The sequence below is a fragment of the Solanum pennellii genome, chromosome 12 (genome assembly GCF_001406875.1).
Source record: "Solanum pennellii chromosome 12, SPENNV200".
NCBI lineage: Eukaryota > Viridiplantae > Streptophyta > Magnoliopsida > Solanales > Solanaceae > Solanum > Solanum pennellii.
In genome coordinates this window covers 2083263-2096080 of record NC_028648.1, presented here as the reverse complement: position 1 = coordinate 2096080, position 12818 = coordinate 2083263, and the positions used below count along the sequence as shown (strand labels likewise).

Sequence of the window (12818 nt, the reverse complement as noted above, 5' to 3'; positions counted from 1 at the left end):
TATATATATATATATATATATATATATATATATATATATATATAGAATCAATTAAAGTAATAAATTTTCTCTATTAGCCATCTCCTTTGCATCTTTATATTCCCTTTTAATCCATCATCTTTCTTTTCGAAAGAAAAAAAAATCGTTTCTTAAATATCTTCAATTTTAATTTTAAAATTAATCAGATTTATTTCACGTGTCAAAACACTTTTTGAAATTATTTAAAATTTATTAGTTTTACTTCTGATTATGCCTTAAAACTATCACATATTATACTTCATTGAAACTCCATAAGGTTCAAGGATATAAATATGCCACGATTTGAGTACACTTGAAATATAACTTAAAGTAAATTTAAAATGAGTTTAAGTCAGGTACATTGTTGATGTAAATAATTTTTCATACGATTTAAATCGATACATATAGGTACACTATAAATCAACTAAAAATATGAGATTTGTACTTTTGAAAATAAAACAAGTTATCTGCTATGACTATAAATCATATAATATAAAGATTGTCAACAATTAGTGACGGTGCATATTACTTAAACTCAAACTAAATTATATCCCCCCCCCCTCTCTATCCCTTTTTATATCACAAAGTTCTTCAAACCTACAAACACCAAAGAAACAAAATGAGTTTCTTTAAGACAAAGAAATCCAAAAGTTCCCCTATAGCCAAAACACCATCACAAATACAACAAACACAAGAAATCAAGAACATCAAACATGAAGTTATTTTAAACATTCCATCATGCAAAGTTCATCTAATGGATGAAGGGGAAACTCTAGAACTTTCCAATGGATTTTTCACAATTTTTTCAATATTTGAAGAAGGTGTTTGTGTAGCTACAATCATAAAAGTTGGTGATGAACTTCAATGGCCACTTACAAAAGATGAACCAATAGTAAAGCTTGATTCTTTGCATTATTTGTTCACTTTGCCTATAAAAAATGGACATACTTTAAGTTATGGTGTCACATTTTTAGAAAAGGGTAGTGGAAATCTTGGAGTTTTAGATGAATTTCTTAAAAAAAATGCTATGTTCACTTGTTCATCAAAATCATTAATTAGGAAAAGTGATATTGATTGGAAAGAATTTGCTCCAAGAATTGAAGATTATAATAATGTTTTGGCTAAAGCAATTGCTGAAGGAACAGGTCAAATTGTTAAAGGGATTTTCAAATGTAGCAATGCTTATACTAATCAGGTTTGTATATATTATCTACCTATTAACTAGTTTTGTTTTTGTATTCTTAGATTATTATTACTATTTGTTGTTTTGTTAGCCTCGATTATTGTACTATCTTGTTGTTGTTGTTTCTTTGAGCTGAGGATCTATCAAAAACAGTTTCTCTACCTTCTTAAGGTAAAGACAACGTTTATGTACACTTTATCATATCTAAACCCGATCCACATATGAGATTATACTGTGTTTATTGTTGTTGTCTTGTCTTTTATTTGATGGGCGAGGAAATCCGTTGTTGTCTCTTTATATGGTCTATTTGTTAGAAATTCTTTACATACATAGACCTACTTACCTTCCTACCATCATTTTCAGTGTCGTATTTTCTTACTTCAAAGATCTTTTAAGTACTCAATCGATGTATTGCACTAAGGGATCTTTTGAGTTAAATATGTCATAGATTGATTTAGAATGTGAAATTTATGAGTTCTTATAATAATATCAAAATAAATACATTAATAATTGAGTTTACCGTCTATATGTATAGATGTTTGATGCATTTCTTAATATATATCTAGTCAATCCATAGCCTACAAGCTAGGTCCACCATTGTATATTTTGTTCTCCATCAAAAATGATTTTGGAAGTTGCTTCTTCATACACTATAACAAAACAATTTTTAGCGACATTAAATATTGATACTAATAAAGAGTGCTTAAGTCTTTACCGACATTAATTAAGTGTTATTAGAATCAATGTCGCTAAAGACTTTAGAGACATATACAAAGAGTGACAATTATCGCTAAAAATACATATTTAACGACAATTAAAAATTAAATACCGCTAATGGACATTTTTGTTATAGTGATAGAAGATCACTCGGAGCGTAAGAGGTGGTCACTATTTATTAAAAACACATTACTTTACCAAATGGTAACACGATGTATAGTGTCTGATACCAGCCCGATGCTAGAAGGTCAGATCAAAAAGTGTTATAAACTTTAAATTGAAGCTCCAGTAAACATCAATAATAACCCTATTTCAAAGTTATATTTGTGCTAAACTTTATTCTCTTTGTCAGAATCAGAATTTAATATATGTGTTATATTAATGTCACTCTACTTTATACTTATAATTTTGAGATTGAGTTAAATTTAAAATTTATTTTTTTTTATTATGATATTAAATGTAGGTACAAAAGGGAGGAGAAAATATTTTAATTCCAGCTATAGAAAATTCTGATTCTACTATTATCAAAAAGAAGGGCAATAATACAACAAATAAGAGTGCACTCAATGAAAGCCTAAAACGGTACTAAAATTCCTTTCTCATAATCTTTTATCATTTAAAGTCAAAAAGCTAAAGAAAAAGAAGAAAATTTTGTCTACCCATAATGATTCTTTTATATCATCATGTCAAAAAAGTTAAAAAGAATTAATTTTATTATATGTTAAAGGATTTCGGTTTATTTTTGCACAGAAAGTCACTCAACCTATTTAATTGTTTTTTTAATAAAATTTAATAACATAAAATTTTAATTATTAACTAAAATTTTAAGAATCAAATATATATATCCATTTAACCCGACACGTTAAAAATATAATATTGAACATTTTATTTTACCATTAATTCCTAAATCATTCTTCCTTGTATCCCACATTCTTTTAGCGAATTAATGGTAAAATAAAATATTCAATGTTCAACGGAAAATTATTTAGAGAACTAATGGTAAAATAAAATGTTAAATATTATATTTTTAGTGGGTTGGATTAAATGGGCGGGTCATTAAATGGTTTAAATGGATATATATATTTTTAAAATTTTGGTTAATAATTAAAATTTCATGTCACTAAATTTTAATGAAAAAACAATCAAATAGATTCAGTGACTTCTGTGCAAAAAAGTCATAGTGAGTGATTTTTGTGTTGAAAATGAAAGTTGAGTGACTTTCTGTGCAAAGAAATCATCGTTGAATGACTTTTGAGTTGAAATTGAAAGTTGAGTGACTTTCTGCGAAAACAATTGATAGTTGAGTGACCTTCAAAGTTATTAACTCCACATCTTTTTGATTCTTAAAATGAAATTATTTTACAAATTTAATTTAACCGATGAATTTCTAAATTCACAAATTTATATATTAGTACTATCACATCATTTATATTTTTGATATTAACAAATTATCTCATATTTAAATAATTGAAAAAAAAAAGGTGGGGTGGGGGGCTGGGAATATTTAGACATTTCTCCAAAATATTTTGACATGTGGAATCCAAGGCGTGTTTGGTAATATAGACAAAAATGTTTTCTATTTTTTTTTTTTTATATTTTATTGATCAAAATACTTTGAAAACCCCACTTTTTACTAAGACAAATTCCTAAATACTTAAGAAAATAAACACTTTAGCTGGATCGAAAAAATAAATTTCATGAGTGACATTTCAAGATCAACGCCTTTCTTTTCAACTTTTTTAGGTTACACATAAATATTTTTAAGGAAAAAATTACTTTTTTTTATGAAAATATTTTTCTTTATACCAAACATGCGAGACAATTTGCTAACAACAAAGATATAGATTATCGCGAAATATAACGAAAGATAAAATTAAAATATTCAATAAAAAAAATAATAATTTGAACCAATCTCCAAAAAAGTTAAAAAGAAAAAAATGTACTATTTTTATCTAATGTCCACAAAGTCAAAAAAAAAAACTTGAACTTATAAAAAAATAATGTCATTGAATTTGTTTGTAGTGTGAGGAAGTTGTCAAAAATGACTGAAAAAATGAGCAAATCTATGCTCAATGGAGTTGGAATTGCAAGTGGATCAGTTATGGGGCCAATGGTTAGGTCCCAAGCTGGCCAAAAGTTCTTGACCATGGTCCCTGGAGAAGTTCTATTGGCTTCACTTGATGCTCTCAGTAAGTATCCCGCTGTGTTGCTCGGAATCTTTAAAAATATATTTATAATTGTGTTGAAATCTTTATAATTTATTTCCTTTGATATTTTTCAGATTTTGAAATTCAAACAAATTTGATTTTGATAGTAAATTTTTCATACATCTTATAATTATTTTAAATTGTCAAATTATTTCTTTTATATAGTTTACAAATATATAAATTTCATTTCAAAAATTTAAAAGATTCTATACGTAAATTTCTGATCAAATTTAAACTGTTTGACTCTAGAAAAACAAAAAAATGTCACCTAAATTAAAACAGAGAGAGTGTTATTTTTGGTGAATACGACATACGCTCGACAGTATTTTTGAAGAGTTCGAGCAATTCAGCCTCTCTTTTCTCATTGCAAAAATGTCAGTATGATTGATTTCTTGTTGTAAATGTAGACAAGATTTTAGATGCTGCTGAAGCTGCTGAAAAACAAACATTGTCTGCAACATCTGGTGCTGTTACTAGGATGGTCACTCAGAGGTAAATACATTAAAGATGGTGGAAGAACATGTTTAGATTTTTTCATGTTTCGTTGGTTAAAATTTTTGAAAAACACTTTCTCGAGAATTTAAAATAAGAAAACTGACTTATCCTATAGAAATAGGAAAAAAGAGAAAAGGATAAATATACCTCCGAACTATTATAAATAATATGTAGATATCATTCGTCAAACTTTTGGAACATTGTTACCCTGTTCAGGGGCAGACCCGCAAAGGTCAAGTGGGTTCATATGTACCAACTTTGTTGAAAAATAACACCGTATATATATGTATATTCGATCAGTTTTTAAAATTTTATACGTATATTAACTTTTGACTTTACTAACACAAATGTGACTCTTGGCCTAATGGTGAAGAGGGCTTAATTTTCCCAACTTGCCCGAGTTTGATCTCTATTCCCACATTTTAATTTTATTTTTTATACCTTGAACCCGCTTCTTGAAAATTTTGGGTCTGCCACTGACCCTACCTTCAAATAATTAAATCTTATATATTTTTTATGCTAACAAACATACACGTATCATAATCTTATCCTTCGACCCGACATTTATTAAATGTATTCGCATGTCCCTATTTAGTCTTTTGTTAGAGTGAAGAACATATATGCTCTAGTTTTTAGACGGTAATATCCCAAAAGTGTGACGGAGGATATCCGCATATCATTTACGATAGTTTGGAGGGTATAATTATTAATTTTTCCTTAAAAGAATAAGTACCCCACGCGACATCTCACATTGATTTTCTGCTCATTCCACCATTTTTAGTCTGAATCTAAATACACTATCTGAATATTAAGATGTGCATTAAAATCTAGATATGTAAATCTGAATAACATCTAAATATTAAGATGTTATCTCTGAATCTGAATAATTAAGACGATTTGTTTTATATATCTGTTGGTTTCTCTTAAGATCATAAATGAAATATATTTGATTTTGTTATTGCATGAATTGACATTATATTAATTTATTTTTTTTTGGAATGAGAAATAGGTATGGAGAGAATGCAGGGGAGGCAACAGGAGATGCATTAGCAACAGTTGGGCATTGTGCAGGAACTGCTTGGAATGTATTCAAAATTAGAAAGGCACTTAATCCTGCTTCTTCTGTCTCCTCTGGTGCACTCAAAGCTGCAAAAAATATAAAATAGATGGAGAAAAAGGGAAGGATCGATCGCAAACAACCTCTATGCCCTACAAAAATAGACGTGAAGTCTGTGTACATTTTACTTTTCCAGATCCTGCTTGTTGGGTGACACATGGTATGTTATTGTTGTTTGTTGTATGGAGAACAAAAAGAGTTTAAGTTTTTTTTTCCGAGTTGCTTGAAAAATATATTCACATATTTTGAGCCATTATAACAGAGTCGTCAACTAGTTTTCAGAAAATATGTGGACTAATACACATAAGAAATTATTTAAAATCTTGAATTTCTATTTAATGACAACGAAACGCTGAAAATGAAAATGCAACGAATATTGGTCACCGGGCCAGACCTGGCCTAGTTTGGAGGCCAACAGAGTCAGTCGAGCAATTTCTGAAAAATAAGTGAACTAACGTATATGAAAAATTCATAGAAATTAAAATTCCTATAACATAACACTGAAATACTGAAAAAATGGGAAAATTACGCGATTAGACAATATAAACTAGTTAGTTAGCTAATATAGCTATAATTTCCATGAATTACAATTTGGAACTTACTTTTAGCTATAATTACATTATATGTCTCTAGCATCTCTTTGGAATCTCGCTCTCCACTCATCTCTTTTTCAGTCATCTCTCCCTCGTCTCTCTCCTCTCCATGCCCTAACTCTCTTGCTCTCGCTTCTCTTCTGCCAAACTGTTTGTGTTTGTATAAAACGAGAGAATTCTGATATACAAATACATATCTCTTTTTCCTATACACTTATAATTGTACAAATACAAATCTTCCCCTGCCTGATTCTCATCTGTCTTTCACTCTCTCTCTCGCTTTATACAAATACAAATTATACAAATATAATGTATATTTTGTGTTTGTATAAAACGAGAGAGAAAGATTGGATATACAAGTACAAATATTTCAACTCGATTCAATTGTATACGAATTCAAATTGTACGTAAATATACAAATAAAATAATTGATACATATGCATAATAGTTACATAGTTTGCTTCTCTCCACTCTCTTCCCTCTCTCGCTCGCCTTTCCCCTCCCTCTCCCAATCTCGCTCACCTCTCTCCTCCCTTTATCAATCTCGCTCGCTAGATATACAAATACATATATATACCAATTACAGATAAATTAATTATTTTGACATATATACATATATAATTCGCCTCTCTTCACTCTTTGCCTTCTCTCGATCACCACTCTCCTCCCTATTACATATAGCTATCAATCGTAATTAGTAAACTATAACTATGAAACATAATTAAACTATTTTCAAGTGACTGTATGCGAAAATTCTCGAAAATGTCATTGGTGAAAAAAGTATACTTCCTCCTCTGGACATCCCTAAGTGGCCCAAATACCTATAATAAGAAGCCCAACTTGTACTTCCCCTTATAAAATGGTGAAAAACAAAGCTAACACCAAAACTTAGAGCAAATTTTCCGATCTGCAAACTCTGTTTTTTTTTCTTTTTCAATGGAGAATCGAGAAAACTTGAATATATACAAAGCTTCGAGAACTATAAAACGAAGTGAAAATACTCTGTACAACGCTCTCCGATCAATTTACGAGGATTCCATATTCGTCGGCGAGATTGCTCAGTTATGGCCGGAGCTTCCGCTGTTAGCAAATCTCCGTTGTGGACTTTGGTACTCTATGAAATTTCACTCTACTTGCTATTTCAAATCAACTGATGGACACACCAATAATTGGTCTTTCAATACATCTCGACTTAATCTACATGTTGCACTTCTTGCTGGTAACTTTCCGTTTATATATTTAAAGTCTCTTATTATAATTTAATTTGTCTGCTCGTAAATTGGTACATAATACACATTTTGAACTACAGATAGAGTTTCAATTATATTACATATGGATTTACACTTGAATTACAGACTCATTCAATTGCGGATAGATAGATTGAGATGAAAATTTAGAATGTATAATCTAAACTTGATTAACATCAGAATGTTCCATATGGCTTGGTTATATATTGTGTTAATAGCTTTGATGGTTACTCAACTCAACTTTCATTTTCAACTCAAAAGTCACTCGCTAAAGAAAATGATAGTTGAGTGGCTTTTGAGTTTAACAACATTATAAATTATAAGTTATATGTAATATCTTTGTTTACTTTGATGGTTGGAGGTGGATTGTCTTTGTTTATATACATGATATAGTTGGAAGCTAATTGATAATTGATGGTTAGGACAGAAGGGAGGGTGTATGATTGTTGATTCAACAAGGAAAGGGAAGCGGTTTCCAGATAGTATGTCAAAGACGATACCGATTTGGACGTGTGTGTTGAATCGTGCCATCATGAATTATAGAACGAGATTTGGTTTGTATGGAGGTGCAGAAAAGAATGTAAGTAACAATTTATTCTTTTTGGTGTATGATTTAGGAATGTAGAATGCTTAATATCTTATTCTGTATCAAAAGAAAGATTTTAGTTGTCTGTCGTGAAAATCATGCATTTTGTGTATCATGTGTATTTATATTCTGGATAGACGTGTCTATTGCCTAGTCAAACAGCTTCACGGTAGAATGGGATGGAGGGATTATTAGTTACTGTTCACTGTAACAAAAACAACTTTTAACGGCAAGAAATATGCACATTAACAACGAGTGTTAAAGTCTTTACCGGCATTAGTTAATTGCCATTGTAACCAATGTCGCTATAGGCTTTAGGGACATTTATAGAGAGTGTTAGTTGCTTCTAAAAAAACATATTTCGCGGCAATTAAGCTTTTGCCGCTAAAGATCATTTTTGGTTTAGTGGTTGATGTAATTTTGACATGCGTAAAGGTGAGCTAACATTACTTTATGGACAGAAATGAATATTGAACTTAGGCATCTACTTGAATATTTGACCCAACGGATATACTGATATACAGTGACATGCATAATTTATTCCGTGAGGCAGATGAACAATTTCGTTTGAACAAATAAATAGTTAGTTACTTGTACATGTTAACTGTAAATTGGAGGAAGAGGAGCACAAAAATATCTGTTTGCATCTTACGTCAACATTAATGTTGCTGGTCTCTGAAAGATTAGAGGCCGTATACTTACTGAAAGAGGAAAAATATATAATGAAAGTAAAAACATCGAGATTTTAATATTAAGAAATTCAAGGCTTGTGATTTGTCGAGCTTTTTGCTCGTCTATCTTGTCAAAGACTACATCATACCAGAAACTTTATGCATAATGTGCAGCGTAGACTTGTTATTTGTGATAAGTTGTAATGATGCCTCTGCATATGCACATCCGTGCACACATGCAAATGCCGTACGTATCTATGTGCTTATTGATATCTTCTGTGAATTTGTTTCGACAGGAGTCAAATGATTCCGCTGAATGTGGTAATACTATTAATGAGGACTCATATAACTGGGATTGTTCCTTGCATCTCCCTTTGTGGGTCTCAAATACTGAAAGAGTGCTTATTGAGGAGCGTTTAGACGGATGGACCAAGGATCTGGAGGTCAGTGGAGCTGACATTGCCTCCATTGCTTTATCCCTAAAAAAGCCGCTACGCCCATTATGGATTTCACAAAAAACTGTTATCTGGTTAAATGAAGTACCTGATTGTGATTCTTGGGATTTCACTCCAATAATACTTGTTTCAACGTCTTCCCCAAGTAGCAATTTACAGCAAAGAACAACCTCCGAATTTAGTTGGAGGTACATAGCTGGAGCTGGAGACGATGAGGAAAGTTGGGCAAGGGGCCTGTCACCATCTCTTTTCTGGAAACATGCTTATGATCTCATAAACTCTGGTCCCGATACATGTAATAAGACGGTAGCTGATATTGTTGAAAAAGATAGGGTATACCGTGCACAAAGGGGAGAAAATGCTCCTCAAATATCTATTAAGCCTTCAAAATCTTCTTCGAATAGTGGCCATCTTCCTGCTCAAGAACAACTAGGTCTGGAGCCTCTACGTATGAACATAGACGAGAAGATTTATGATAAAAATTCCATATCTTGGCTGGGGGAAACGAATCTAGCAGTTGGCACTACTCAACTCGGTACGCTTAATCTGTTCTGTTATTGTATTAATATTACTTCTGAATCTAGCAATATGTGTTGTGGATTGAAAGCGTAGGTTGGTTAATCACTTGGTAGTCCGAAGAATGGGCTATGATATTTGAGCATATCATGTAATTCTTTTCTCGTTTCTTTTATTTATTTGCTAATCTTTATTTGGTGCCGTTAGTGGTTTATTTTTCTTATGAACTTCTTGCAATGGTCACTCTGATTGATGATTTACCGTGCAGCTAAGGACGCATCTGGTGTCGATTGTGTATTGAGTTGTGATTTGGAGACTAATTCTTTTAGTTTCAAGGAATCTGGAGCCCATTTAAACCTATCTATCGTGGTGTGTATGACTTCCTTAAACGTATATTGTCCATTTACCTAATTGTTAGCTAATAAGTACTCTCTTTTATCCTTTTTGTTTGTGGTTGCGGTCATGAACAATACAGAGCTCGAAGTTTGACAGGTCTTCTTTGTTAAGAAATCTTCCTTCAGCGGTAAATTTTGCCAAGAACAACTTGAGAAAAGGGAAGAAACTCCTAGTTTGCTGCAATAGTGGTAAGTATGGCTTTACTATGTCGTTGAGTTTGTTTTCCACGTGCGATTTGACTTGTGCTATCTGATGGTGAAAACTGAATACATTTGGTCCTACATCAAATTTCTTGTTCTTGGGTGAGGTTAGTATGGAGGTGGGGTCTTTGAAGATGATACGATAAAGTTGTCTGATTTCTTCTCAATACGATCACTGATAATTCTCTATGACTGTCGTTTTCAAAAGACAATATTATCGTTCACAAAGTTATTTGTTTGCGTTTTCAGGGGAAGATATTAGCATCTGTGTATGCTTAGCAATCTTGATGTCATTGTTCGATGACAAAGGTATGAAACAAAATTTAGCTCTTGCACGTAATCCATTAACGATCCTATTTTCTGTTGTTTTTTTTCTCAGTAATTGGGAAAATGTAGCTCTCCTTGAGGTTTCAGACAGATATTCTAATTTTCGTATACCTTCTTTAGGGAACTTTGATGAAGGGAGACTTCTTAACGAGACACGAATCAATAAATTGGAGTTAAGACGACGATTGGTATTTATCTGTCAATTTGCTGTGAATGCTCGTCCGTCAAGAGGGAATGTTAAACAAGTCTTTAGTTATCTTTGTGGAGGAAATGTTGCGATAACTTCTTGAGCCAAGATGAAAGTTTTGAAGTCTTATAAATTCAATGAATGTTAGCCTTATTGTATTTTACTATATAGTATGATGTAGAAATTATGTTTTCTACTTCATTTGTTGTTTCATAACTCTAAAATAATGTTTTCACAATTCAATGTGTATGAGTTCATCAAATTACTACTACTTCAAATCCATAAAGGGGATACGATAATTCATAAAGGTAGATAGACTGTTTCTGAAATATCCTCGATTACATAAAGGTAGATAGACTGTTTCTGAAAGATCCTCAATTACTACTACTTACCATCCATAAAGGGAATACGACAATCCACAGAGGTAGAGAAATTGTTGTTTCCGAAAGATCCTCGGCTTAAGTGTAATAAATTAAAATATACATGACAATGAAACATGTATAATATATTGAATTATCAAATTTGTGAGCTTAGACAACTTGGTCAATTTGTATCGTCACTTGCCAAATTGTATTTAAATATGTTCACCTAATTAATTGACTTATTATACCAAAAAAAAAAAATGTATTGGCCCAATATCATTTTAAATTAGCTCGTTTATGAAATTTCACTAGATATATTTATATTATCGTTGCAATATGTCTTAAAAACTCGTCCGTGCAACAAGAAAATAAAAATGTACCTCTTATATATATATATATATATATAACTTTAAACTCAAAATTTATTTATTTACATACACTATGAATATATAATATATATATAACTTGAACCTTTATATATAAGCACAATGACTTGTTCTTTCCCTACTTAAATTAATTAATTAATTTACCCAAACTATGCTTCTTCTTTTTTTGCATACGACGTTTTCTTTGTCAACCAAAACTATACGTTGATTCTTTCTAAAGTAATTATATTATAATCTCATATATTTAATTTCTACTTTATATTATAAAATTAGAAAACCAAATTCATGACATTAAAGTTGTTGTCCAACCCACCACCCAATGGTGAAGCATGGGGTATGAAGTGTTTTTTTTTCTTCTAATAATTAAATCGTCTATATATAGTACATGTTCAAATATCTAGTAAATCAATTGATCATAAGTTACATTTTTTTTCATTTTAAATGGATAAAGATTTCGATCTTGATTTGGCGTTAACGGTGGTCGGAATTTCAGGCGGTGACACAGCTGAGCCACCAGCACCGCGGTGTTTCACGCCTCCCGATGATCACGACTCGAGTTTTCGAGTTGAACTGCCTAGTGTTAACTGTGAAAATGGCCTTTGTATAGTATGTATGGAAGGTTTTAAAAGAAGTATTGATGATGATCATGGCAAGAAAATGCTATGTGGTCATGTTTTTCATGCAAATTGTCTCATCAAATGGCTCTCTATTTGTAATTCTTGCCCTCTTTGCCGTTATAAAGTCTCCGCCACTTAACGTGTTGCAGATTCAGAAGTTAAATTTGATCGACTCGACTTTAAGAATGAGTTCATATGAGTTCATATATATATTTATGTGGATCTCAATTTTTGTGAACCTAATTAATTCCTTGTTACTTGTTAGTTCGATTAGAAAGAATGACTCTTTTCTAGATTTAGAACAATTTTATTTTATTTTTACGCTTTATCCTTAATGAGATGCTTTTATAGCCACAGAAATGTAATTATGACACGTTTGGAATCATAAATTTAGAAAGTTTTTTTTCATATACCATGAATCCAATCGAATGGATTCACGTGAACTCGGACGGAGGAAGTAAAATTTAAAGATCGTAAATGGGATTGATAAATTCATTCTCGAAGACGAGAACTATGTTCGTCGCCACACCTCTCTCCA

The 12818-nt window shown here is 31.3% G+C and overlaps 3 protein-coding genes across 4 annotated transcripts; all 3 read left to right on the top strand.

Moving 5' to 3' along the window:
- The first annotated feature begins 637 nt into the window (after positions 1-637).
- Positions 638-5996, top strand: LOC107005593 (senescence/dehydration-associated protein At4g35985, chloroplastic). The gene is made up of 5 exons (XM_015204231.2): positions 638-1213; positions 2382-2500; positions 3941-4107; positions 4533-4617; positions 5630-5996. The coding sequence occupies exons 1-5, from the start codon at positions 638-640 to the stop codon at positions 5784-5786; spliced, it is 1104 nt and encodes a 367-aa protein (XP_015059717.1). The 3' UTR covers positions 5787-5996.
- A 1207-nt stretch (positions 5997-7203) lies between these two features.
- On the top strand, positions 7204-11189 carry LOC107005722 (tRNA A64-2'-O-ribosylphosphate transferase). 2 transcript variants are annotated; one of them, XM_015204371.2, is made up of 7 exons: positions 7204-7549; positions 8000-8157; positions 9131-9824; positions 10074-10174; positions 10281-10389; positions 10651-10710; positions 10849-11189. In XM_015204371.2, the coding sequence occupies exons 1-7, from the start codon at positions 7267-7269 to the stop codon at positions 11016-11018; spliced, it is 1575 nt and encodes a 524-aa protein (XP_015059857.1). In that variant the 5' UTR covers positions 7204-7266; the 3' UTR covers positions 11019-11189. The 2 variants fall into 2 exon arrangements, with proteins under 2 accessions (XP_015059857.1, XP_015059858.1); XM_015204372.2 differs by having other exon boundaries at positions 7215-7549; positions 8005-8157.
- Positions 11190-12104: 915 nt separating this feature from the next.
- On the top strand, positions 12105-12419 carry LOC107005918 (E3 ubiquitin-protein ligase RDUF1-like). The gene has a single exon (XM_015204563.1). It carries the CDS (start codon positions 12105-12107, stop codon positions 12417-12419), a length of 315 nt encoding a protein of 104 aa, XP_015060049.1.
- The last annotated feature ends 399 nt before the right edge of the window (positions 12420-12818 follow it).